Source organism: Panthera leo, chromosome D4 (assembly GCF_018350215.1).
Source record: "Panthera leo isolate Ple1 chromosome D4, P.leo_Ple1_pat1.1, whole genome shotgun sequence".
Taxonomy (NCBI): Eukaryota; Metazoa; Chordata; class Mammalia; order Carnivora; family Felidae; genus Panthera; species Panthera leo.
This window is the reverse complement of record NC_056691.1, coordinates 91,421,820-91,449,389: the sequence shown is the minus strand read 5'-3', so window position 1 is coordinate 91,449,389 and position 27,570 is coordinate 91,421,820. Positions and strand designations below refer to the sequence as shown.

Here is a 27,570-nt window from a genome sequence, read left to right as displayed (position 1 = left end):
AGGATGGCATGGTGGGGACGGGCCGAGGACGAGGCCCCTCACCAGCCACGTGTGCCACCAAGTGTCAAAACCCTGCCCGGACGGCTGCCCGATGGTCAACCCTTCTCTGGGGGGTGGTGGGGGTGGGAGACAAGAGTGGGCACTTGGGGAAAGTCAGAGTGCAGGGGGAGGGGGCTCTGAGGACTCCTTCCTTTGAAACAGACCCCTCCCACCATGTCCCCAGGTAGGGCCCCCGATGGGGCCTGCCGATGCGCCCCCTGGAGAGCCCCTCCCCGCTCTGGGGGTGCGCACAAAGCCCCAACCATGGGGGGCAGCAGTCACCCACGGGGCAGGGTCCAGACCCAATCAGGCAGCCTCACCTCCTTCCCCGGGCAGTCGGCGAGCTCCATGAGGCCCACGGCCAGGAGCCCAGCCTGGACACGGGGCCTGTCACTTCACCTCTCCGAGCCTCGGCTTCCTTCCCTGTCAAAGAGGGTGATACCCACAGCAGCCGCCACCGGGGGCGAGCCGCGTTCCCCACACCAGGGAGCCCGCTCGGGCCATTAGGCCAATCAGCTCTGCTGATGTTAACGTGAGCCGTGAAGCACGGACGTGATCCCCAATTTACAGATGAGGAGACTGAGGCTTGAGAACATTATTTACCAAGTGTAGGGGGTTGCACGGCGACCCCCAAAGACACATGCCTGTGTCCTGACCTCTAGAATCAGTGAATATGATGTTATTCGGCCAAAGCGTCCAGGCAGGTGTAATTAAGGATCTCGAGGTGAGATGCTCCTGGGTCGGGGAGGCGCTAAATCCAACGGCAAGTGTCCTTTATAAGAGACACAGCAGAGTCACAGGAAGAAGAGGAGATGCCGTGTGAGGACAGGGCAGAGACAGGAGGGACACTGACCCGAGCCAAGGGGCACCTATCTGGGGCACCAGGAGAGGCGGGAAGGACGGAGGGAGCACGGCCCAGACCCGATCTCGGAGTCCCGGGCTCTGGAGCTGGCAGAGTGGGAGTTTCTGTGGCTGTAAACCCCCAGCGTGTACTCATTTTTCACGGCAGCCCCGGGCCGCCCGCCGGGCAGAGGCCGCCCCCATGCCCTGGACCACCTGCTATGTGACCTCAGCACAACCAGAGATGCCAGAGCCCTCGTGTCCTTGGCGAAGGGCTGTGGGGTGGAGGGAGGCGTGGACGGGTGGATGAAGTGGGCTCGGAGGAAAACCTAAGGGAAGAATCCCCATTTCTTCTAGCTGTCGCCCGGCCCTCCGCCGCTCACGCTGCCCGCGGGGCCCCCCATGGCCCCGCTTGGCTGGCACACTGACGCATCCTCCGGCTGTGACTCAGGGCTCTTTGGGGACAAGGGCCCCAAAAAAGGCTCTCAGCCAGGTGGGCCGCAGACCCTCCTCCCTGCCACCTCCCTCTGAACATCGCGGTGCCTGGTCCAGCCCCGGACACCGCTGAATCGAGGCGTGGGGCCCAGGCAGACCCAGCCAGCTCTCAGGCAGACAGATGTGGGTTCAAATCGGAGCCTTCCTGCTGCCGCACCCTCCCGGGGACCTCCCGTCCCCAGGACCCTAGCTCCAGGCTGAGTGCACTTCTCGGGGGCCCCAGACCCCCCATCCAGTGGTTGCCTCCATCTTGCTATGGGAGGGCGCCCAGCTCGAGTACCCCAAAACTCACCCCTTGATGTCCCCCCGCTGTGAAAGCCACCCTCTCACCCAGGGGCCGCAGCCCACCTGGGGGCAGCTAAGAGCCCCTCACGCTTGCCCACTACAGCCCGGTCATGCACGTGACCTCCCACCCACGGCAACCCAGTGCATTACAGGAAGCACCTTTGAGGTCCGGCCGCCACGAGCACAGAGGGACACAAAACGTCCTCCTCGACCGTGCCAGCCGTGCTGCAGGAAGCGCCCCTCAACACAGCACGCGGTTGCTCGTGGAGAATCCCTCCTCCAGTGGGCACACGTCATCTCGAGAAGGGCAAAGTGTCCTGTCCGCTTATGACCCCACAGCTCCCGGGGGGGGGGGGAGGTCAGAGACGAGAGGGGAGCCCCAGGGACTGCCACTTTCCCCCAGAGACACACACACACAGCCCGTCCGTCCACCCATCCCCACACCCAGAGTCAAAGCTGCTGAGTCAGCTCTGTCACCGTGGGGGGGACACCGTGGGTGTCTACAAGGAGCCCAAACTGGGGACAGGCCTCTCTGGGCTGCCTCCCGCTCTGCAAGTGCCACAGGCCCTTTCAAGAGCCATCTCTCCCCAGGGCGCCTGGCTCAGCTCACGATCTCGTGGTTCACAGCTTTGAGCCCCGCGTCCGGCTCTGTGCTGACAGCTCGGAGCCCGGAGCCCGCCTCAGATCCTGGGTCTCCCTCTCTCTGCCCCTCCCCCACTCGGGCCCTGTCTCTCCGTCTCAAAAATAAGTGAACGCTAAACCAAAATTTTTAAAGACCCGCCTCTCCCCAGAAGCCAGAAAGGACCCCAAGTGCCCAGCGGCCCATAGCAGGTGCTTAGAGTGGCCCCGAAGGCTCCGGGGGGGAGGGGCTCAGCCCTCGTCTGGGAACAGAAGGTCAGGCAGTAGTGGCCGCTGACAGCTCACTGTGCCCCCGTCACTGCCACTGACCCCACAGCCCCCCTGTGTGGGACGTGCAGCCAGGCGGGGCGCACCGGGGGGCGTGTGCAGGTGTGGGTGCGTCTGTGTCGCGACCAACAAAACCAGGCACAGATACGTCTGCAGGTGGACGAGGACTCGGGGAAACGTTTCTGAAGTCCAAGCAGGTGGAGGCTCCGACGTCAACACGGTTTTTTCTGTTTCGAGACGCGCTTCATTTCCACCCGACCGCCGTCGGCACCAGACACGCAAGCTCGGCCTGGGGCGGGGCGGGGGGGGGGGCCACCTCGTCCTGCTGCCCCAACAGACGCCTGCCCCGGAAGCAGGAGGCTCCGCCAGGCCCGGGGTGGGGGGCCGGGGGCGTCCCCACGGGGGCGGCGCTGAGGGCCCCTCCTCTGAATACCCGTCAGTGGGGTCTCCACCCGTCGGGAGCCCTGGTCCCTCAGGGACACAATCCTTCCCTCGATCAAACACCCACCCACGCCCCGCGTGTTCCCGTGGCCTTGATGGCCCAGATTAGGGGCCCCGCAGGGAGCCACCCCTCCATGAAGAAGCCGGGGAGAGGGTCCAACTCCTGAGGCTGACACCAGGCGCCCCCACCTCCTCTCCACCCCCCAGCCTCCCTCACACAAGGGACGCCCTTTCTTTACACACAAAATCTCAGAGGCGGCTTCCCAAGTCACTTCTCCCCCCCATTCACGTGCGGAAGAAATTTCTCTTCCCACGTGACCGCTGCCCATTCACGGGCTCACAGAGACCAGCCGTTGACCTCCGAGAGGAGCTGCAGCCACTGGGGAGAGGGCACACGGGGGCAGGGCCTCGTCTCCCCGGACCCGTCGCGGCCGCCCCGTCAGCCAGGGCGGGCAGGTCACTGGAGGCGCACGGACTCTTGGCGCACAGCTTGCCGGGGACGGCGGACAGGTCTCTGCCCCGCTCAAAGCCTCGGTTTCCCCACCCAGTGAGCCTGACCGCAGCCCCTGGGGCTCGGGGAGGCAGAGCCGGCGGGGGGCGGGTGGGGGGTCTGCAGCTTTGACAGGGGAGGGGACCAGACCCCAGCTCACACCCACTAGGTGGACGCTACAAAACGGAAAGTCACAAGCATAGGCAAGAACTGTTCTGGAAAGCAGTTCGGCAGCTCCAAAACACGTTAAAAACAGAATTGCCACATGACCCCGTGATCCCACCTCTGGTCGTTCTCCGAAGAACTGAGCGCAGAGGCCCGAAGGACGCGCACGGCTGTGTTCGCGGTGGCCAGAAGGCGGAAGCCATCCGCGTACCGACGGGCGACGGACCAGCAAAACGGGGGCCAGCCGCACCACGGAACAGCACCCGGCCTTAAAAACGAAGGAGATCCCGGGGCGCCCGGGCGGCTCAGTCGGTTGAGCGGCCGACTCGTGATCTCGGCTCAGGTCGTGATCGCAGGGTCATGGGATCGAGCCCCGCATCGGGCTCCGCGCTGAGCGTAGAGCCTGCTTGCGACTCTCTCTCCCTCTCCCTCTCTCCCTCTCTTTCTCTCTCTCTCAAACAAGAAATAGAAATAAAAATAAAAAGGAAGGAGATCCTGACACAGGCTGGCCTGGAGGACGCAACGGAAACGGCCAGATGTAAAAGGACAAGGATACAGGGTCTGCTCCCGTGAGGCCCCAGAAAAGCCGCATTCATAGAAACAGAAGGCAGAACGGTGGAGGGGCACCTGCCAGGGGGGCCCAGGCGGTCAGGTGGCCGACTTCGGCTCAGGTCATGATCTCACGGTTCCAGGAGTTCGAGCCCCGCATCGGGCTCTGTGCTGACCGCTCAGAGCCTGGAGCCTGATTCGGATTCCGTGTCTCCCTCTCTCTCTGCCCCTCCCCTGCTCATGCTCTGTCTCTTTCTATGTCAAAAATAAATAAAACATTAAAAAAATTTTAAAAACAAATTAAAAAAAAAAAACAAATTAGAAAGAGCGGTGGGGTCAGGGCCACAGGAAGCGGGGAGTGCAGGCTTGTGTGTTGGGTGGCCTCGGTTTTACAAGGTGAAAACGATTCTGGAGTCGGATGGAGGCGACGGCCTGTCACTGGACTGTGCCCCAAAAAGCGCCTGAGACAGCGGACTTCCTGCTTATTTCACTACAAAAAAGAAACCGGTTGGGAGACCTCGGGAACTGGATGGCTCACCCGGTCCCCCTAGCATGGGACCCCTGCGTGGATGCATCTGGGCGCCGCCCCCCCCCACCCTCCCGGTCCCCCCAAAGCCGCCACCGCTGCGGGAGGGTCTCTGGCTCTCTCAGGAGCCACAAAAACAGCCTCTGATGGCCACTGTGGGTCTGGGGGCCTCGAAGTCAGTGACACGGGCCTGCCCGGGGCGGGAGTCCGGGGAACTTTCCTGAGTGGCCTCCTGTCACGTTTCCCATGACTGCGCATTACTTTTAGGATTTCTTAAAAAGACCCTGCACTCTGGGCTGGCTTTGGGAGAAGTGCTTTCTTGTGAACCCTACAGCCGCCTGACCTTCTCCACACTGGAAATTCCAGCCGCACCAGCGCCAGCCCCAGGGCAGAGCGCCGAGGGGGCACAGGGAGGGGGCACGAGGGTGGGGGGGGGGAAGGAGCTCCATTGTCTGCCAGGAGCAGCTGGGCCCGGATCTCTCCCCTGAACCGGGGTCAGGAATGTTCGCAGCTGTGGACTCGCCCTCCACCCTCCGCCCTCCCCCCAGCCGGTGGGGTGGGAGCCGGGCGGGGGCGGGGGAGGGAGGCCGCAGGGGCCTGGGGGCAGAGGCCAGCAGGGCAGGGGGTGGGAGGGGCGGGCACGCCCCCAGCTGTCCCAGCAGAGGGAAGCTGGCATCGCAGCTGTAGGCAGCCGAGCTCCAGCCCGGGGCCCGGCCCCACCTGCTCAGGGTGCTGGTCTTTTCTCCCCAGATAGGAACAGCCTCTCCTCCGTGAGGCGGAAGTCTGGAATAAAACGAAACCCCACGTGAGCTCCGGCCCCGAAGCACCACCGGCCACGCGAGGGCTTTTTGTCGTCCAGCCTCTTGACTCTGCATCGTTTGCTGTTACAAAATTCACTGCTGGGAACAGCACACAGCTCTGGGCCCTGGCATTTCCTCCCTGGCAGTGTGACACGTGGCACTGGTGTTTGGGAATCTCCCCGGACGCGGGCCACACACTCCAGCGATGCCTCCCGTCGGGCATTCCGGGTGTTTCCAGGGTTTCGAGATCACATTTACGTGACAGTAACTGGCTCTGTCCTCCCGGGCCATTCCCACAACTGAGCCCCTGTCCGCTACGGGGCCCGTGGAGGCAGGGCCGCCGCAGGGGACGACGGTCACAGCCCAACGGCCTTGGGCACAGACAGGCACGGGCAGGCTCCGCGGACGAGGGCCTCGGGAAGCCCCGGGCAGGCCACCCGCCCTCCCTGCTTCGTTCATTCATGATTCACCCCTGCATCACTCAAACGGCTGCCCGGCCCTGCACGGTGCCAGGCACGAGGGCACCGAGTAGGAAAGTGCGAGCCTCTGCCCACCCCCCACGGGAAGAGACGGTTAAACCGAGGCTCCTAGGCTGGGCCTGCAAGGTGCCCGCCCACCCCGGGGTTATTTTCGGGAGAAGGGGGCGGGGAGGGGGCGGCCGAGGGAAGTGAGAGAGCAGTGGAGCGGCGCCGGGTGGGGGGGAATCTTGGGGCCCACCAGCTGCAGACCACAGGGGCGTCCGGGGGCGGGCCAGAGCACGGGGACAGAAAGGCAGGCCCCACAGGTCGGAAGCCTGGTGGGGACACACAGGGTGGAGAAGGCAAGACAGAGGCAGAGATTGGATGATGCGTTGAGAGAGGCGTCCCCTGGATGGCCGGGAGGGACCGTGCCCTGGGGCCTTCGACGACACCTTGGGGCCTCTACCAGATGACAGGAGAGATTTCTGTCCTTGTAAGGCCTCCAGGCTGAGGGGCTGCCCCAGGGCACACGTGCCGGGAAGAGCTGGCAAGCCCTGGGGCCCCGGTCGCCGGGAGACCCACCGCTCCTCTGTCTCCAGGAAGAGTCAGACAGACACAAAACCAGCTTCGTGATGCCAACCCCACCACAGACAGACACGGCCTGCCGCTGGTGCACGGGGGAAGTCAGAGCTGCCCCTCCCAGGCCCAAGCCGGGCTGAGAAAGTTCTGGTCCGTGGGGAATTTCATCAACTCGCAGCTAAAACACTAACCACGACACTGAGGCTCCCTTCCCCGCCTCCCCGGGTCCCTGGAGAGGCCTCCAACCGCTGAGCAAAGGCCAAGGTGGCCCAGGGGTCCGGGGCGTACAGCCGCCCAGCAGGGAGCCTCGCCCTGAGCTCGGGCCCAAAGGGACGTCCCACCGGGAGGATCCCTCCGGAAGCTTCGCCCCAAACCCCGAAGCATCACGGCCAACAACTTCCTCAAGCCGGGAAACCAAGCACCAGCCTAAGAAGAAAGTGGAAGCAGAGTGCTTTCTGTTTCCTCTCGGCCGGGAGCCTGCTAACACCAGCAGCCGCAGCGCAGGGAGGCGCCCCTCAGTCAGGGCGAGGCTCTTTCCTCCCTCCAGACGGTTGACGACGCGGGATGCTCTGCCGGCCCAGGCCTGGGGCACTTTGTCAACCTGACTCTGCGACACCCTCTGTCGCAGAGTCTGGCACCCAGGAAGAAGGCGCCTCGGATTCAGAGAGACGGGGTCCAACTCCAGGGAGATGGGAGAGGGCTGTTCACGGGCTGCCCCCTGCCCCCATGCCAGGGCAGGGCAGGGCAGGGAAAGCCCCCAGGGCCAATGCTGGCTGAGTAGGAGCAGAGCTGTGGGAACACCAGGCAGGGGAGGTCACGGAAGGGGGAGGGGTTGCCTGAGCCCAAGGAAGGGGGAGCAGGAGGCAGGTGCTCAGAGGGGAGGAGCGGTCACCGTCACGAGGCTGGATACCCCAGGGCGGATCCAGGGCTGCAGATGCCGGCGCAGGGAGGGCAGGTAAGCAGAAGGTCCCGATCCATCAGCCACCGACCCACACCGAGCAGCCACACCGGGTGCCCCTCCCTGTCCTTCTCGGGACGGCTTTTCCGGCAGGCCGGGCCCAGGACCACATCTGGAAGCCTCCACCGATGCCCGGGGGTCAGTCTGTGGCCGAAAAGCCAAGGGCAGCAGAGAGGAAGGAAACGGGGTGCTCTAATGGAGAGCACCGCTCCCCTGAAGACAAGCAGAGTGGCCGAACGCGGCTGTCTGGGGCTGCGGACCCCACCCCAAGGGTCTGGAACCCCCTCTCCGCTCTGGCTGGACCTCAGGAGATCTGGGATAGGAGGCACCGAGGACACGTGTGGCCCGGCGCCCAGCTCCTTCCTTCCCCGGGCCCCACACTCAGGCAGGGCAATAAGCTCCTTTTACTGCCCGGGGGTCCTCAACAGCTGCCCCCCCCCCCGCTTCTGGCCCCAGAGCCAAACGGCTGGCTTGAGAGGACACCAGCCAGAAAAGCAAGCTGAGGGCCGGCTACCTGACCTCTGGTTCCCAGAGGGGAGCTTCGGGGACGCACGTCCCACGGCCGACCCCCAGGATGGCTGGTCTGGAGCACTGCTCAGCCAGCGGCACCTTGCTCGCTGAGAAGCAAGGACGAGTCTTAACAAGCTGCTCTGGGAACAGCCGCTGAAACCCGTCCAGGAAAACACGCTCGGATCGATGAGTCTGAAGGAGGCGGAAGGGCGGCCTCGGGTCCTCCGAGGCGGCCGCCCCTGGCTCCGCACCCACCCCTAGGACGGGAAAGGGGTGCCGCCCCAAGGACCCGCCCCTGCCCCTGGCTACTCATCCCCCAGCCTCCCGACAACCCGGTCCTGGGACACCCGTCCTGATGGCCCCCAGCCACCCGTGTCCCCACTCCGGCGGCCTCATGGAACTCAAAGGCTGGGCTAAGGTGCGGCAAAACATGGCAGCCCAGTGCCAGAGGATAGGGGGCGCAGGCAGACCATGTGGGCACCCCCATCTCAACTGTGCCCACTCTCTGACCCTCCTGGGCACCTGGGGGGCGGAGGCTCCAGGACTCAAGGCTGCGCAGAGAGAGGCCTGAAGACAAAAGGAATCCTTCCCGTCGCCCCCCAGGACCCAGAGGCTGGGTGCAGAGTGGGCTCCGTCCCCCACACTCCCCACCCCCCGGGGGACACCCGCCCAGGCCCTCCCTCCCGGCCCCACCCCGACCCTGCAAGGCTCCCAGAACTGCACACACCGCTGTCTCCGTGACGATTTTGTCAACACAGAGGAATCGGAGAAGGCCCTTCGGAAAGAGTGCTGCCAGGTCAATTACTTCCTTGACCGGGTTCTCTAGAAGTCGGTGTTTGGGGCTGTTTGTCTCAACGTTCATTCCCTGCTGACTAAAGATGCCCTCCCTGCACACACACACACACACACACACACACACACACACACACACCGCGCGGACCTCCTCACAAGGCTCCCAGGCCCACGCTCATTTCGGAGACGTCAGAACACGAAGAAAATACCTACCTTGGAACGGATGAACTAATGTGAACGGGAAGCCACGTGGGGCAGACACAGCAGGGACAAAAGCAGGTTGCCACGTGGGGACTAAGGCAACAGCCCCGGCTCCTCGGGGACGCCCCGGGGACGCCCCGGGGATGCACAGGTAACTGCACAGTGCCCTCCGGCCGGCAGGCAGACCCGCAAGCCTTCTGTACGTACGTGTGTGTCTGGTGCCATCCACGCGGGGGCCCAGAGGGGAGAAACCTCTCGCGGACAGGCCGTGACCGTCCGGGGTCCCTACCCACAGCGCCATCCTGGGAGGCCCGGATATCCCTCAAGGGACACCTTAGACAAACACCGTCCCCCCTCTCCTGACAGCCATGCCAATGTCATGCCACGCTACGCGCTGCCCCCCGTTACAGAGCCTGGGGGCCCTCACTGCAGAGGAAGGGGGTGAGGGGCAGGGACACCGTCCTGGGTCTCTGAGTCCCACCCGGGATCCAACAGTGATGCTCCACCCTCTGACAGCCCCCAAGTCCTGGGGTCCGGCCCTGCCCGAACGCGGGCCTCGAGCTCGAGACGTCAGTCAGCTGCTCCCGTGCGGCCACCGAGCCACGGCAAATTCTCCCCCACTGAACGAACCGGCGAGGCTGGGAGGTTACCGTCCACAGAGCCCACTGCGAGCCTGTCTCCTGATTAAAGCTTCGCTGAATCCATAGCAATAGAGCGGTCTCGAAGAGATCCACGGAAAGCGGAACCCTTTTTAAGAAAAAACACTCTTCCCACAGGCAAAAACCACTTAAAAGTAACACACGCCACGATTTTGGGTTTGCGGCCGTCTCGCTGGGTCTCCGCGAAGGCCGTCGTGTCACCTGCAGGTGAATCGCACGTGCTGGGATCTGTGCTTCCCCAGGGAGCTGGATTCACCTGCTTACGACCTGATCAATCCCGTGCTCGCGAAGGCAAAGCTGTTAGCAGACGAGAGAACGTCATCATCAAGGAAGGGGAGTCCAGGATGAAGCCCGGTGCTCGTGGAAGGGGTCTCTTGCCGAGGCCCTGGCCGCACGAGAGGTCGCAGAGTTTGGCACGGCGAGGCCGGGGCCGGCCCCCCGCCCCCAAGTCCAGCCTGGACACCGATGTGGTCAGCCACACAGAGACCGGAAAAAAGGCAGGAAGCTCAAAGCCAGACACAGAACACAACCGGGTGGGGCCGAAACGTCCCGCAACTCCCGTGCAGGGCAGATTCCGGACAGACCGCTGGGCGAGCCGGGCCTTCCCTGGGCCACGGCCAACGGCAGACCTTGAGCCCCACGGGGGGATATGGACGAGCCCCACCGTCTACACCACTGCCCAAGCCTGACATCCGGGCACCCTCCTCATCACCCCGCCTCCCCCACACCCTGGAGCCGGGAGCTTCTCTCCCCTCCCCCGTACCACCCCCTACCCTACCCGGGCCAGGCCTGATCACTTCCCTGCTGGGGTGACTGCGTCTGCCTCCAATCCACTCCCAGCACTGAGGCCAAGGCAGAACCTTCTTTTTTTTTTAATTCTGTTTTCAAATGTTTATTTATTTTTTGAGACACAGAGAGAGAGAGAAACAGAGCACAAGTGGGGGAGGGGCAGAGAGAGAGGGAGACACGGCATCCGAAGCAGGCTCCAGGCTCTGAGCCGTCGGCATAGAGCCCGACGCGGGGCTCGAACTCACGGACCCTGAGATCATGACCTGAGCCGAAGTCAGAAGCTTAACCGGCCTGAGCCACCCAGGTGCCCCCAAGACAGAGCCTTCTGAAGCCACATCCAGGACATCACGTTCTCTCCAACCCCCTTCTGTGACACCTCTGCACCCCGGACCAAGCCACCCACCACCCACCACCCCGCCTCCCTACGGCCTTGAAGACAGGGGCTCTGGGTTCCTCTAACTTCCCCTTCCAGGTGACCGCTGCTCCCCTCGGCGCCCCCTCCCCGCCCAGACTCTGAGCTCCCGGAAGGATCGCCAGGCCTCACCTGTCCTTCCCTCGCACTGAGGGCCAGCCAGGCACGGGCAGTAGGTGCTCAGTAAACGTGGAGCTGGAAGCTCCGAAGATCCTGTGGGGGCTGGAGGAGGAGCTGGGGGCGCCCGGGAAGATCCCTTGACGGAAGAGGAGACCCAACAGGAGGCAGGGAAGGAAGGAGCCCTCCCCCCAGAATCTGGCTGCCAGGAAGACCACCACCCATTTCACAGAAAGGCCGGAACCCACATGGAAACCAGTGGCTACTGGGGGCCAGGAGACTCTGGGGACCTCACCCGATCTCACGGCAGCACATTTCACAGGTGAGGCCAGGAGGCACAGGCAGGGTGGGGGGAAGGGGTCACTGAGAAGCGCATCCGGGGGCGCACGCGGCCCCATCAGCAGGGGGCAGGTCTGAGCTCGGGCCCAGCCTGGTTCCTGACCGCCACGACCCCCCTTCTTCGGCTGAACGGGGAAACGCGGCCGGTGGGGGGCCTGGGTGTAAGAGTCCCTCGGGCACGGGCAGGCTGCAAAGAGGGGCTCCTCCCCTGAGCCCCGGCCTCGCTGAGCCTGCACAGCTGTCCTCGGGGACCCAAGCGGGGCGGGCACACACACTCCAGCCTCCCGCAGCCTGTCGCACCGTGGTCCTCGGTGCCAGGCGCCCCTCCACGCGCGGGCGTGGATGGGGGGCGGGGGGCAGGGGGGCAGGAGGGGCCTGAGCTCCCGCTGCAAACAGACTGCTTCCCCAGCACTCTTGCGATCTACCGCTCCGTTCCCCCGGAGCCTCGCTGGCTAACAGATGTTCCATTTAAGCAGCTAAATTACCACAAAATACACCCATGGAGATGGCAGGCCGATTTCTCCCAAGGTGTATTTGCATGAGGAGGGAGTGGTGTGTGAAGATTCTATCTTCTCGTTTTTCAGAAGGAGGAAAAAAATTTTTTTTTCCACACACACGAGTTTAGAAAAAGAGGAGAGGGGCTGCCAGCGCGTGAATTACCGCGAGAGCGTGCGGGCGGCGGTGCATCCGACGGCACGCACGGCGCGTGGGCCCGTGGCCACAGGAGGCCACGGGTTTGAGTCCCGCCTCCACCCCTCCCGGTGAACTCCGACCCGCTCCCGGACGCCCTGAGCCTCAGCCTCCAGTGCTATCAAACGGCCCCCGGTCACCCCCGCTCCCCGAGGCCGTCCTTTGCCGGGGTCAGGTCCGTGGCCAGGCGCCCCCAGCACTGTGACTAATTAGGATCATCCAGGCATCGCCGGGCAGCCTGGGAGCAGCCCAGACCCAGCCCAGCACGCAGGGGACACCGCCGCGCCCGAGGAACGCAGGAAGGGGCTGAGCACTCCGGCCGGATCCACCCCCCGGAGGCAGGCCACGTGCTGGCCTGCACGTCCCCACGGCCGCCAGATGGCGAAGCGGCAGAAAGGCTGAAGACCGGAGCCGCTCCGCTGGGCAAGGCGAGACACGGCGGTGACATGCCGGCCGCCTGGCCGAGGCCATTTCCCACCCTGCAGGACACAACCACCACCAGCCGGACACTCGCGCAGGGGGGAGGCCTCGGGATGGAGATCCAGAGCGGGTCCAGAGTGTGGTCCCTGGCATGAACAGAACCAGCCGTTCAACGGCCATCGACACCTGGACCCTGCCCCCTGGCCAGAGTGGGGTGCACAGGGTGGACGGAGCTCTGCAGGCCAAACCCCAGAACCCTCAGCCACCGCCGGGAGGATGGACGCAAACCGCGCCCCCCCCCCCCCCCCACTCTCCGCCTACTGGAGGCGGCCAGCACCGCGCAGACCTGTCAGGGATCCAGGGATGCACAGAGAGACGGCAGGTGGCACCGGCCTCCTGACCCCAAGGTCCACTGGGATTCGTCCGCACACGCACCCAGTTCCAGAAACAAGTCCCCGAAATGCAGCCGGGCCTCACGGCACCGCAGAGCCAAAGCAGACGTGAGCTCCGCACACAAGGGCCACCTGCGGAAGGCGAGGTTTAGAGCCTGGATTTACTGACGCCCTTATTCACTCCCAGACGAGGCGCCCGTCCCCCGATGGAACCCTCAGGAAGCCCACTGCCCCCACACGGACGCCCGGCCGGGAAGGTCAGCGGGAGGGACGGCAGGGAAGGCTCCAGGAGCGTGGCCGCCAATGCAGGAAAACCGCATCTGCCGGAGACACGGAGAAAACCCGCATTCTTGCTGAACGCCAATGCCGCCCCCGGGTGCGCTTCCGGGGGGCAATCGCGGCTCCAGGGCCGCTGGGCTACTGCAGGGCAGGGAGAAAACGCCCCTCCTTCACCCAGTGGCACAAGGCCCGGGACCTGTCAACCAGAGCGCAGGCTCCCGCGTCAGAGGCAGGGCGGCTTCCCGCGGGAGGGATTACGCAAACACAGATCCCAGCACCCAGACCCCGAGCGGCTGCCGTTGTTCACGGGGGACATCACATGCCCCAGGAGCCTTCCTCCCATCACCCTTGGAGGCACCTAGAGATGATGGTCCCATTTTACAGGTGGGGCCACTGAGACGCAACCTGTCACATGCTCCCGGCACCCGTCTTCCTTCATCACACACTCTGAATCGGATGCACAGGAGGTGGGGAGGAGGGGGGACTTTCTCCTGACACATGAGCTCAGGAGCTCTCCTGGGCCGTCCTGTCTGAGGCGCTGAGTCAGGAGCCTGGAGCAGAGGCAGCTGCTTCCGGCTTCCACTCAAGCCTCACTCCCAGAGAGAGAAGTCAGTCCCGCGGAACCCCCGGGGGCACCCAGCCCTGCCTCAGCGCCCCGAGTCCTGCAGCAGCACGGACCCAGGACAAGAAGAGGCCCGAGAAAGGTGTCCTGCCACCACGCAGGGCTGAGCCACTCCCCAGGCACGGCGGGCCAGCACTTGTAGGGGCCCAAAGGGGTGTGAGGTCAAAGACCACATTTCAATATATGCCTTTACATCCGCACAGTCATAAAACTGGGCCCTTTACATCTTCTGTGGAAGAGGGAGGCCACAGGCAAAGTGTGCGGGGCCCGTGGGAGTCACACGGTGGCCCCGAGGCCCCCAGCACAGCAAGTGAGGGTTTCAGGTACTCACCTCCCCGCACCTGCTCAAACGCCTCACATAATCCCCTGCCAGCCCAAGGCTCTTCCTGTGCGGTAAGACACATCAGAGGGGCGCCCGGGTGGCTCAGTGAGTTAAGCGTCTGACCCTTGACCTGGGCTCAGGTCATGATCTCACAGTTCAGAGTTCGAGCCCCATGATGGGCTCTGTGATGAGTGTGGAGCCTGCCAGGGATTCTCTCTCCCTCTCTCTGCCCCTCCCCTGCTCACATGCACTCACACTCCCTCCCTCTCTCTCTCTCTCTCTCTCTCTCTCTCTCAAATAAATAAGTAAACTTTAATTTAAAAAAGGAGGGGGGGGGGGGCGCCTGGGTGGCTCAGTCGGTTAAGCGTCCGACGTCAGCTCAGGTCATGATCTCACGGTTTGTGAGTTCGAGCCCCGCGTCGGGCTCTGTGCTGACGGCTCGGAGCCTGGAGCCTGCTTCGGATTCTGTGTCTCCCTCTCTCTCCGCCCCTCCCCTGCTCGCTCTCTGTCTCTGTCTCTTAAAAATAAACATTTAAAAAAAAGGACACGTAACAAAATTACGATTGGTGATTTAGTACACTCACCGCCCGGTTTCCCTCCCCCCTCCCCCCCCCCCCCACTCGCTGTGTGTGTGGATTCACCTGCCCTGGAACCTCCTATCGCTGGAGTCCCACAGTCCTTACCCTCTCGTGTCTGCCTTCTCTCCCTCCACACGTGCCCGAGGTTCGTCCACACGGCAACACCTGTCAGGCTTCGTTCCTCCCTCTGGTCGCCTCCTACTCCATCGTCTGGAGAGACCCCCACGTTTATCTATTCGCCCGCCGAGAAAGATCCCCTATCCTACAGAGGAGGAAACCGAGGCCCCACGACGGTCAAGCTCCGCGGCCCACGGTGCTCGGCAGCCGAGCCAGGACACCGGCCCTGAGCCCTCACCGCACCGACTACGCCCAGACACCTCGAGGGACGGGGGCCCCTTCTGCAGCCAGGAGCACAGAGGCCCGGGGGAGGCGGCCGTGCGGTCACACCCGCTGCCGTGCCTCCAGCCTGCTTCCTCCGAGCTCTGGGGTGAAAACAAGTAACACCAAACGTCTCCGTGGCAGCTCTTGTGTGAGGCCATCACCCGCGCAGGAAAACGGCTCAGACCCGAGCGGTCTCGTCCCTCACCGCAATGCCCGTCAGCTGTCCTCTCTCCCGTCCCTGCGGCCAGAGACTCGGGGGGCTGGGGGGCACACAGATGCCCACCTCTGGCAGGGAGCGGTAAAGGAAGAGTGGGAGGAGCTTAGGGAAGGGAGGGAGGGTCTCCGGATGTGGCTGCCGGGAGCACGAGGGCCCGACACGGGCTGCGAACAGACTGCCCTAGGTGCCCCGTGTGCCCGGGACAGGTGGCGATGGCCCCGGAACCAGACGCCCGCTTGTACAGTTACAAGCTGGGACCCCCCCACTCCTGTGGGGCACTGAGGCCTCTCAGCAAGCCGCCTGCCAGCCCCAGGGGCCAGCAAACAGGAGCAGCGCCATGGTGCACAGCCAGCCCCTGCCGGGACAAGCCAGAGAAGCCTGAACGTGGGCCTCGGCTCTGACGTGAGGAAGGCGGGGGCGGGGCGGGCCGTGGGGACCCCGGCCGGTGGCTCAGCCCTTGCGCCACTGGCCGCCACGCGATCGGTGCCCACACCACCCTCTCCTGGCAGCCTCCTGTGCCTACAGGTCAGCTACAACGATCAAGTGGACATCTGGGCAACCTGGAAGCGTGTGGCACAGAAAGGGAGGTGCGCTGAGGGAGGAGACCACCCAGAGGCAGGGCGGGGGCGGGGGGGCGCGGGAGCAGGCCGACACCTGGCACCCAGGCCTGTCCCCGGCATAGGGACTCCTGGGGGCGCGGACCAGCACCCTCCCTGCCACCTCCCACATCTCAGGGACGCACTGATCTGCGTGGCAGAGCCATGGATGCGCCGGGAGACAGCTCGGCAGGGACCTGACGTCATCTGACGGTGGAGGAGGGGCACTGAGCAGGGCCCCACGGCCGGGCGGGGACAGGGAGGCCCCCTCACCCTGAGACCCCAGCTTCAGGCACCCCCACCCCCCCCAAACAGGCCTCAACTTCACCCCCAAGCAGTGCATTCCCCAGTTCCAGAAATGGCATTTGGGGAGAGCAGGCAGGGCCGGGGGGACACAGGTCAGAACACACGACTGGAGTAGGGCCACTGTCACCTCCCCAGCGTCCCGACAGGCAGCCCCTCGCGGGCCTGCTGGATGGCTTTCTGCATTGGAAAGTGCCCCTTTCGTCTCATCAAGAACCCCTCCTGCCGTCTCCTCTTCTGGAAGGTCAGGGACACAGTGTCAGGGGTCCCTGTTTCTCTCGCCCGATGCCCATGAGCGCGTGAGCACGAGTGGGGAGCAACGACACAGTGAGCCCCCTCCCAGCACCAGGGAGCAGGTGAGGACGGGCCCAGAGCCATGAAGCCACAAGGGCAGGGCCGGGCAGCCCGGGGCCACCACTGGACTCAGGCCCTGGGCAGCCCCCAGCCTCCTCACCAGTGGGGACCGTCCAAGGGCCGTTGTGCGGGTTGGCAAGAGGCCTCACGCTGCACGCAGCTGTGTGACCTCGGGCAGCCCCCGTAACCTCTCCATTAAGTGCCCAACCCGGTGCCTCACGGGGTCTCCTAAGGCCCAGGGGAGGGGCCAGTGCTGGGCAGTCAGGGGACAAACCCTCCCAGGACGGGGCACGGCTGGCAGCAACGATCGAGAATCCCCCGGGGCGCCTGGGTGGCTCAGTCGGTTAAGCGTCTGACTTCAGCTCAGGTTATGATCTCATGGTCCGTGAGTTCGAGCCCCGTGTGGGGCTCTGTGCTGACCGCTCAGAGCCTGGAACCTGCTTCGGATTCTGTGACTCCCCCTCTCTCTGCCCCTCTCCCGCTCTCTCTCTCTCAAAAGTAAACATTAAAAAAAATTTTTTTTTTTTTTAATGGGGGCCATCTCTGCAGCAACTGCCCATCTCCAGCCTTCACTTACCTAAAGCCATCCGGCTTCCAAGGTCAGTTCCTCCATGCCCTCCTCAGCGATCCCTGTCCTCACCAATCCAAATATCTGCATCAGCTAAGGATTGACACAGCCCCAAACGAGGTGACAGCAAACCCTGCAGCTGTCCCCCCCTCCTGCGCCCACCAGCACTGAGCTTCTGGGAGGCAAGCAGCAGAGAGAGGGTGTGAGACCTTTCCAGCAGGCGCCAGGCACGAGACAGGGACAGCGCCAGGCCCGCGTTTTCCCATCAAATGCCCCCGGCAGCCTGCAGGGGGCCCACGGGCGTCCCCTTTTCAGACGAGGAGACGGAGACTCGGCCAGGCCGGTGACCCCGCTGCCACTGAGGTCCCCGCTGGAGCCGAGTGGCCGATGACGGTGCGTCCCTCCACCGCCGCGTCAGGGCCCTCACCTCGCTCACCGAATGTCCAGACCCCGGGGGCCCAGCCCCGGCGGCCTCGGCGGCCTCACCTACAAAGTGGGTGATCACGGCCCCAGCACTTGGCACGATTTCTGGCGCAAGATGGAGAAGCTTTGCTCCTACTGAGTGCTTCCTGCTGTGGGAGCCCGTGCCAAGGGCCCTGGGTACAAAGGGAGACAGAACGGCACACTCCGGGAGGGCCGAGCCCAGGGACCAGGGCTCCTTCACAGGCCCAGGACAGGCCCCAAGCGTGGCAAGGGAGCCCGCTGCCTGGCTCTGCACGGGCCACAAAGCTGAGGCGCGTTTCCATGTTTTTAAACGGTTGCGGGGGGGAAAAAACCAGAAGAATAATATTCGGCGACACACGAAAGTGATACGAAATTCAAATCTCAGTCTCCATGAAGTTTACTGGCACACGGCCACGCTCACCCATTTCCAGATCGACCACGGCTGCTTTCACACCAGGAGGGCAGAGTTGAGTGGTCACGACAGAGACCGTCTGGCCCACAAAGCCTGAAATATGTACCGTCTGGCCCTCGACACAAGACGAGGGTCCACCCCTGCTGGGGGAGACGGGTGGACTCACGGGCCAGTCGGGACGGAGGCCGACCTGGCAGGGCCTCGGCCGTGGGGCTGAGCCTGGGTCTCTGCCCAAACCAGGGCCCCACCCGCACTGTCCGCCCCGGGGGCGTCCCACCCTCAAACTCAGGAAGCCACAGGCACCAACATGGTGGGCCCGGGGCCGGGAGGAAGAGGCTGGAGGGCATCACACTGCTGACCCCCAGAGCGGGACCTAGTGCATCTCTGGGAAGGATGAGGGAGTCGCTCTCCAGGGAGGGGACATCCTTGGCCACCATGTCCGCGTGCAAGAAAGAGCTCAAACGAGGCGCTGGGGTGGGGGCTCACCGTGGCTGCTCATCCCGGTCAAGCCTCCAGCAAGGCCGGAGCCCCCACACTTGGCCCCGGGCTCAGTAGAGCCCCCCCCATTCCCAGCACCGAGACGCCCATCTCCAGGGCCCAGACCGTGGACAGACGCGGGTCCTCCCTCAGGACGGCCTCCCCGCCAAACGCACGGCAAACTTCCAGGTTCCATCCCAGCCCACCGAGGCCAAAGCCAGACCGGTGCCAGCAGCGCGTCCCCCACAAACAACCCGCTGTCCACCAACGGCAGGCTGTGCCTTCCCACGACCCGGGCAGATGACGGCCACGGGCCTTTCCCGCCGATTCCACACCCAGGCCTCAGGACCCTGCTCCACACAGCCCGGCAAGGGCCCCTCCTCCCCGTTGGTCAGGCCAGTGCCAAAGAGGGGACCCCGGCACATGGGCCTCTGCTAGCCCACCCCCACTCCCAGCCCCGCCCTCAGGGACGAGCGATCGCTACCCACCCGCTCAGAGCCACAACCCTGCCGCGTGGAAAAACCAGTGCTGGCGAAATGCAGGTTTCTTTCTCCAGTTGTCCCCACTGGGAGCCTTTCCAGGCACTCTGCATAATCGACCTCCTAATCGACCTCCCGCTATCAAATTTTAATACGACAGAGGAACCGTGTATCTGTTTTGTACTCTATGTACGTCTCTGCTTCACGTGTACATAAAAAGCACTTGATTTCTTTACCCCCAGAGATCTGATTTCCACCACCCTGGGGGCCATATCGCCCCTTGCTGAGAATGCACGGATTAAATAAAATGTGTCATTAAGGGGGCGCCTGGGTGGCTCAGTCGGCTGGGCGTCCGACTTCGGCTCAGGTCATGATCTCGCGGTCCGTGAGTTCGAGCCCCGCGTCGGGCTCTGTGCTGACAGCTCAGAGCCTGGAGCCTGTTTCGGATTCTGTGTCTCCCTCTCTCTCTGACCTTCCCCTGTTCATGCTCTGTCTCTCTCTGTCTCAAAAATGAATAAACGTTAAAAAAAATTTTTTTTAAATGTGTCATTAAGAGTAGAGTTTTGCGTCCCTATTTACTTTTTTCATACGATCACCAGAAGTTTTTAAACACAGACCGGCTCACATATTTCTGTGGGGTGGCACTGATACACTTGGAAAATAAAGACAAATGCAAACGTGTCCAGACACACACATGCACACAGCACATACGTCTACACCTGGGTGCACACACACAGACCGCCAGCTCTGACCACGGAGAGCGCCCTGCTGCGGTGTGCACCCCTGCACCCAGAGCTTGGCTTCTAAACACCCCTCTCCAAGATGGAAGCACACGGCTGACTCCTGGCAGGGACTAAGAAGAATAAAAGAGAGGAGTCTGGACGTCTCACGCCAGAAAGGAGGGCAGGGCACCGAAAACACTGGGAACGTGTCAAAGACACACAGAAGCAGTTCCCGGGGTCGAACCCGAGGGAGCGTGAACGCAAACACAAATGATGACGGTAACAGACGTTAATGCATGGAATAAAACAGGAAACCGCGATCCAAACTGGCAGAAAGAGAGAGAGGAAGGAAGAGAAGAAGGAGGAAGGAAAGACTGGGGTCGCACCTTGTCCCAAGTCCCTTCCGGAGAAAAGCTGTGAATGACGGGGGACGGAGTGACGCCAAGGACAGGATCGGCAGACCCCGCCTCCGTCAAGCGAGGGAGTGGGGTCGAAGCTGAAGCACCTGCTGCCTGCAGGACAGGGGCGGGAGCGGGTGGCATCGTGGCCGGTCTCCCGCGCAGGCGCACAACCCGAATCCAGTCCCGAGGGGACGCAGAGGGACCCAACGGAGGGACGTTCTGCAACAAAAGGCACCTGGTACCTGCAGGGTGTCGGGGTCTGAAAATCAAGGGAAGGCTGAGGGGCCGGCCCAGACGGAGGGGCTGGAGAGAGGGAGAGCAGCCAACCCTCCCGGTCGCCCCTTCTGCTGAACCGGCATTTCAGGGACACCCGTTGAGGCGTGACTGGGTCACACGGTGGGACGTGACGGGGAGGCTGCGCCGCGTTCACGAGGACAACACCCCTGTTTGGGGGCAACGCGCTGACACACTCGGGATGAGGGACCAAATGACCCATTCACCTCAACTGGGTCGAAAAAGGTTGTGTGTGCAGCACGCAGAGCTTGCCGTGAGTCCAACGCATTTTCAAAATTGAAAAAGAAGAGGTTTCCTCTTTCCACGAGTATGAGGCTTCCTCTCTGCTCCCCGCTGCCCTGGCATCGCACGCCTCGGCCTCAGGACCCAGGCCACTTGCAGGCCACTTCTGCGGCCCCAGGCATCTGGGCGACACCTCTGCGGTGCGCCCTCACTCGCCTGGGGTGTCATGAGAGCAGGACCCGCCCAGCTGGCCCCCCGGGGCCCCCAGCAAGCACAGAGCCTGCCTTGGGATGATGCAACACAGCGGCAAAGGAACAGAGGGACGCAGGCTCCGTGGGACCCCGAGATGACCTCCTGGAGGGGCTCGGCCCGGTCTGCAGGGCGACAGAAAACACACAGCTCCTGGGCTTTGCAGAGTGCGCAGCAGAAGCGTGGCACCCACAGGCTGGGTGGAGTAAGGGCGCGGAAGTGCGAGGTTAGCGACGCACCCAGGTCTGGGGGCCACGGCCAGGCTCGCCACGCCGCGGGACAGGACAGTGCCATCAGAGGAGGCTTCCCAGAGGAGGGGCCTCTGGACTAGCGCCTCCAGGAAGAATCAGGCTAAGAGGAGGCGAGGTCTACCAGCAAGGGCACGAGGCAGGGTCGGGAAGGAGTCGACGACGGAGGCGTGGGCAGGAGAGGAATCCTGGTAGGCCCCCGGGTCCCACGCCCTCTCTGTGCCGTGTCCCCGCCGACGGGCTTCCCAACCTGTTCTCCGGGGAGGAGGCCCGCCAGGGTGGTGTGGGCGCGGGGCGGGCTGGGTGGCGCCCGGAAGGCTCAGACCCAACGCAAGGGCTGGCTCCTGGCATCGGCACCTCAGGCCCTCACGGCCAAAGCGGCTCTGGACACACGTGGTCTCTCCTTGGGATCAGCAGATTGTGGCCATACCTAATTAGTTTAATTAAATCCAAGGCGGCTTCCGGGCATTTTGGATTAAAAAAAAAAAAAAAAAACGAAAGCACCCGACCTGCCAGCTCCAGGAGGCACGACAAAGGGGCAACTTGGATCCTCTGCGAACACCTCCTCGTTTCCAGCTCCGTACCCAGCCGACATTCCGTAAGTGCACATGCTCTGACGCTCCTTTGGGGCCGATAACCCAGCCGAGGTCAACTCAGAGTGGAGGGGCATTCCACACGCTGTCCCCCCCCAAACCACGACGGCGCCACGAGCAGCCAGCACGGCCTTCTGGAACAAGGGAGCATCGTGGAGGCCTCTGGGCTGGACGGGTCTCTGGCGCTCCGGGGCGGCAGGGACGCGGGAAGGGCCTGCAGACCCACTTACCTCCACAGACCCCCCACAGAAAACAGGCGCACACCCCACACCCCGTCCACGCGGTAGAAGCAGACACGCGGCAGGAGCAACCGACCAGCAGGCCAGGAGCGCCCATCCGAAAGTCAGCCCGACAGCTTCGGGAAGTCTCGCGGAACCTACTTCATTTCAAGTCCGAGAGGGGAGAGCTGAGCTCATGGTTTCTGATCTGTGTGATCCGGGCCAAGTCGATGTCTCTGAGCTGTGGCGGCCTCGTCTATAAAACAGGGGTGGTGTACCCTCCCCAGGATCGAGCCTCGCCCAGGGCAGGACCGGTAAGAAAGGGAAGCTTCGATTTTCCTTGTGATCCAACCACCGTGGGCCGGGCCGACAGGACACCTCTCCCACCTCCAGGGACCGGAAGCTTCCCGATTAACAAAGAGCAGCCACACAGAGAGGCCCCCAAGCTCCTTTCCCAAACCACGCACAGCCAGACCTGGTAAAGAGGACCGTTTCTTTACCTATGAGTATACAGATACAGCCATCTGACCAGCCCCCTGACCCAGCGAACGCAGGTTCAAGGAGCACCGGCGGCCGTCCCCGCATCAGCAGCAGACACACAAACACAGGGGTGACCCACCCCCTCCCCCACAAGGTGACCGGTGGGCTCGAGGTCAGGGAGACCAGCCCTCAGCCAAGAGCGATACCTGCCGGTGCCCAGAGGGCCCTCCTAAAATCACTAACGTTAACTCAGCACTGCACAGAGGACGTTCTCCGCCTTCCCCCGTGGAATCCTCACCATGTGGCTATGTGGTGGCTCCCACAGCTGTTCCCATCAACCAGATGAGGAAACTGAGGCCCCGAAGGCGGTCACCTACCTGCAAGGCAACGGTGCCAGGTGTCAATCAGGACATGCCCAGGAAGACACAGAGACACTGGCCCTCCCAGTTCTCCCTTAACATTCAAACCTTCACCCCGGCTGGGGCACAAAGGGGCTGTGCCGGTGTCAGTGTCCTTGTCCCACGGACGGCTCCGTGGACCCCGGGATGTCTGTGTGCTTCCAGCACAGGGGCTGAGCCAAGCCACCTGCCTCAGCCAGTGCCCCCTCCCCCCCGCCCCCTGCCCAAACCACGGCTGGAAAAGGGCAGCTCCAGGACCCACCCCAGGCTCTGTCTGTGCCCCAGCCTCCCTGCCAATCAGCCAGGAAACCCGTCAGGAGCCAGCAAGCCTGGACAGTGTCAGGGCCAAAGGCAGACACACTCTCGCCCATGGCCGGCTCTGCCCTCGGCAACACTTCCTGCCCTCAGTTTCTCCCTCCCAGCACCCCCCCCCCCAAGGGGTGGATGGAGGGGAACGGATTCATGAAAGCATTCTGCAGCAGGGCGCCTGGCCCCCACTCCGGGCTGGTTAGCAAGAGAGCTGGCTTTAGGGAGGCCCTAAGACCTCATGCCCCCACCTCCAGGCTCCCTCACCAGCCCGTCTGCCTCCCCTGATCCTGGGCTGAGTGGGAGCGCAGCCCCCTTACCCTCTCAGGGCACCTCTTTGTCAGCAGCCACCCCCCTCCTCTCCCTGGGGGAGGGGGGCCCCCATCTCCTTGGAAACGCAGTCACAGCCAAAGGGCAGAGGCCATGCAGCCCAGCCTGGAAAAGCCGTGACTCACTCCGTCCCTCCTTCTCCCTAGTCTGTTTTCCGATGTCACACATGAATGGCCGTTGTCCACGCGGACTTGCCACAGAGGGCCACGGAGGAAGGGGGCTTCGGGGCTAACAGTTAGGTGGATCCTCAACAGCGCTGGCCAGACCCAGGCTGGCCCCCTGGGCCCCTTCAAACCGGAGCTGGGTGGGAGCTCTGGGACTCCAGGAGGGCAAGACCGGAGCTTCATTCTGCTAAAGTCTCAGCCAAGTTCCCTTTAAGGGGCCAAGAAAAGCAGCTCCTGCCGGCTGCGCAGACATTTTCCTGCCGGCCTGCAGCCACACGCGCTCGGCCACGACAAAGGCCACACTCGAGGGTGCCGGGGGAGCGACGGGGACCCCCGATCGCACCAACTTGTGCGGCCCTGTCCTGGAGGCGGCGCCCGGAGCCCACCGGCGCCCTCCGGCCCGCGCTCCCCGCCCCGCCGACCCCCGCGACCGCGCCCGCTCGTCGCCCACGGTCCAGTCCACCAGACCCGAAGCCCGAGGGCGCGACGCCGGGCGAGGCCCCCGGGCGTGGCGGGCTCCCCGGGGCCGGGAAGGACGCAGAGAGGGGTCGGCAGGGGCGGGCGGAGAGGGGTCGGCAGGGGCGGGCGCCCCGCCCGGCCGCGAGTCTCCCCTCGCCAGGGAGGCGCAGACCGGCCCGGGGCGCTCCCCGGCCGTGCCCACAGGCGGCGGCGGCGCGCCCCGGGCTTGGGGGACTTTGGTCAACTTCGCGCCTCCTGGGGCGCGCCCTTCTCCCTCCCCGCGGCCGCCCGCGCGCCCGGACCCTCACCTGGGACATCTGCGGCCGGAAGTTGATGTCCTTGAGGTCGATGGAGCCGGGGGACAGGTTGTGCAGCAGCTGGCACAGGAGGACGCCGTCGCGCAGCGCCTGCGCCAGGTCGAAGACCACCGCCGAGGGCCACACGACCCGGTGGTTGGGCGGCAGGACCTTGCAGTCGATGAGCCAGCGGCCGCACTGCCGCCACTGCTCCATGGCGCCCGCGGCGGCCGCGCGGCCGGGGCCCGCTCAGGGCAGCGCTCCGGCCAAAGTGCGGTGGCCGCGGGGCATCCCGCCCGCCCGCGCGGGGCTCGGCGGCCGGGGCGGGGCTTCGCGCGGGCGGCCCCGGGTCCCCGCTGCGCCGCCGCGCGTCCCCTCCTCTTCCTCCTCCTCCGGCTCCTCGCGGGCCGCCGCTCCCGCCCACGTGCGGCCGCGGGGTGGGCGCCGCGCGGCGCGCCGGAGCCCCTCACACGCGCGAGCGCCGCCGGGCCCCGGGCCGGGCTCCGCGCCGCCCGCCGCCGCAGCGCCCCGCGATCCGCCCCTCGGGGCGCCGCATGCTGCGCTCCGGCCGCCCCGCGGCTGCCGCCGCTCCTGCCCCGCCCGAGACAAAGGGCCGGCGGGTCGCTCGCTCGGCGCGTCCGGGGCCTGGGCCACCCTCGTCGCCGCCGCTTTGTTCAACCCGCCTGCGGGCTCCGCGCTCGGCGCCCGGCGCTCCGACTCGGCGGCGCGGCGGCTCGGGGGGGGGGGGGGGGGGGGGGGGGGGGGGGGGCGGGGGGGGGGGGCGCGGGGGGCGCGGCCACGGGCGGGGCGGGGCGGGGGCGGGGCCGGCGCGAGGGCCTGGCGCCGCCCCGCTCCCCCACTTCCTGCCCCGCCGCCCGCCAAAGTTGCGGAGGGCGGGGGCTGCGGCGCCGCCCCGGGCCCGCCCACTCTGTCCGCGGGCGCCGGGACTTTTGGGGAGCTCTGCGCCCCGGGCGAGCGGCCTAGCCAGTAGAGGGATGGCCGGGTCTGGGTCTCTGCGTTGGCCCTACGTTCCGCTCGTGGCGACCAGGCTGTGGCCCCTTTCGCGCTGGGGACCTCCGCGTGGCCCTTCGAGAAGGACAGACCCAGGAGGGGGCACCGACTAGGCCGAGGCCCCCCGCGTCCCCTCGGCCCACCAATCCGTCCCCGAGGGGTAACTCGATGCCGGAGGCACACGGGCCGGGGATGCGCCCAGAACCCCCGTCCCATCCTCTGCTCCGGCCGGGGACCCGCAAGAAGTCCCCCCACCCCACCCGCGACTCCGCACAAAGGCCGGGATTCCCCTGCTTTATGACCCAGAGGCCTGGCCACTTGCAGCGGCCCAAAGGGCAAATCCTGGCGTCCGAGATGGAATATTCGAGATAAGTGAGGGAGGGCTGGTCATGAGGCCCGAGGAGCTGCCTGGGATCTGGGTCGTGGCAGGCCACTCGCTGACTGCGGGGTCCACTGACCCCGCCCTGAAGTCCTTCCTGAGCCACGCCCTGGGGTGGGGGCCCCACGCTGTCAGCAGCTGGCCTCCCGCGACAGCGACACTGCTTCAAGGACTTGAAGAGCCAATCGGCCGATGAAGTGATGTGGATCCTGGCTCAGCTCAGGATGTGCTGGGCCACCCTGGGCAAGTCACAGCCCCTCCCTGAGCCGCCCGGCCATCAGTGGGGTGGGGGGAGCAGTCTCTGAGAGGCCACCCACTCTGGACTCTCCTGGTGGAATTCTGGACCCGTGTTCCCTGCCCCATGGCCCCGCCCCCCTCTTCCACTGGGCGCCAACCCCACCTCACTGCGAAGATCCCCCCCAGGCCTGCTGCAGAAGTCACACTTGCCCCTTCCCCAACCCGGGAGGAGGGGCAGGCCGGGGGTCTGGCCCACGGAGACAAGTAGGGGAGGAGCTGGCCTCTGGGGCACAGCCCAGGACCTGTGAGGAGGGGCCATACAGGAGTACTCTGGGGACTAGGGTGACCTTCCTCCGAGGAACCCTCCAGGCACCTTGATGAACCCGTGCGGAAGGAACCTGCCTCACAGGGTAGGATTGAGCCTGTTGGGGCTGAAGCAACAGTGGATAATCCCAGCTCCCCCACCTCGGAGAGCCTGTGCAGGCACCTTCCCCTTGCGGCACCCCTCTGTAGAACGCGGAGCCCCGCACCCCACCGGAATCGCTTGTGGGGAGCAAACAGGACACCATCCAGAGCCTTTGCACAGGGCCTGGGGCAGAACGGGGCTCCCGCAGCCCTTCACTTGGGGCGCCCTATTCATGGTAGCCCCTTAATGCCTGTGTGTGTCTCTCTCTCTCTCCCACAGGTAACCGCGTCCGCAAGAAAAGGGCCTCTGTCCTCACTGCCCTTCATGGCCTTCCTGCCTGGGCAGAGACCCAACCCCAGATGATGAACCCGGGAAGGGGACACAGGCACCCAGAGCCGGCCGTGCAGACGGTCGTCTGCTGCCCCCTGGTGGGTGCAGAGGGCACTGCCCCTCGGTGGGCTGCCTGCTGCCCAGCTGCCCCCCAGGGGGGAATCTGGGGTTTAGCCTTGAGAATGGTCAAGGCGGGAGACCCAGCCCTCGCTGCTGTCCAGTCCTGAGCCAGTCACAGCCCCTTCGGCATTCCCGACTTCCCATCTGGACACTGGGGACATGTGTATCTCGCAGGGTCCTTGGGAGGCTCTGTAGGCAGGCTGGACATACATGAATGAATGAATGAATGAATGAATGAGTGGAAACTTGGCAGAGACTCTCTCCCGACACTGGTGTGGGTGCGATGAGCAGGCCCAGACTGTCCCAACTCAGAGCATGTATCAGAGAGAGGGACACCTGCCTGTGACACACCTCCGGGGGGGCAGCTCCCATGACATCCTAGGGACACTGCACCCTGGAGGGAATGGTACCCTCGAGGCTGCACCTCAGCCTGGCCCGCCTTTCGCACAGTCCCCGATGGCCGTTTTCTTCAATGGGAAAGGCTCTGTGTTAAGTGCCAGGGCAGTCCACAGGAGAGGCGGGGAGCTGGGCCCCCCGTCCAGGGGGTAGGGAGTGCCAATACCAGCCATATACCCCAAAGTAGGAAAGGGAGGTCACAGCCCCCTCTCCCTGCCTCAGCTGCACACCGCTGCCCTTTCAGTCCAACCTCAGCCACCGGCAAGGACCCAGTGAAACTTTGGTGACACCCTGTCCCTCTCATGGCCAAAGAGGGGCCCTCTGGCTTACACCTCCCTAGAGGTAAAAATGAATTCCTTCCCTAGAAAGTCCCCCATGAAGTGTTCCCTCTCTGGATGACTTCGTTTCCTCGTGCAGCTCTCCAGCC

At 64.6% G+C, this 27,570-nt stretch overlaps 1 protein-coding gene across 5 annotated transcripts in view; it reads right to left on the bottom strand.

Annotated features, from left to right (window-relative positions):
- Positions 1 to 24,535, bottom strand: part of VAV2 (vav guanine nucleotide exchange factor 2) — a 166,067-nt gene extending 141,532 nt beyond the window's left edge. For 4 of the 5 annotated variants that reach the window (XR_006195681.1, XM_042911968.1, XM_042911967.1 and 1 more), the window contains exon 1: positions 24,277 to 24,535. Coding sequence is in view for 4 of the 5 variants with exons in the window: in XM_042911968.1 (XP_042767902.1) it covers positions 24,277 to 24,480 (204 nt within the window). In the remaining variant the exon portion in view is untranslated. Of the gene's footprint in view, positions 1 to 22,609; positions 22,657 to 24,276 lie in introns of those variants that run through there. The other variant, XM_042911971.1, reaches the window with a different exon arrangement.
- Positions 24,536 to 27,570: the final 3,035 nt, after the last annotated feature.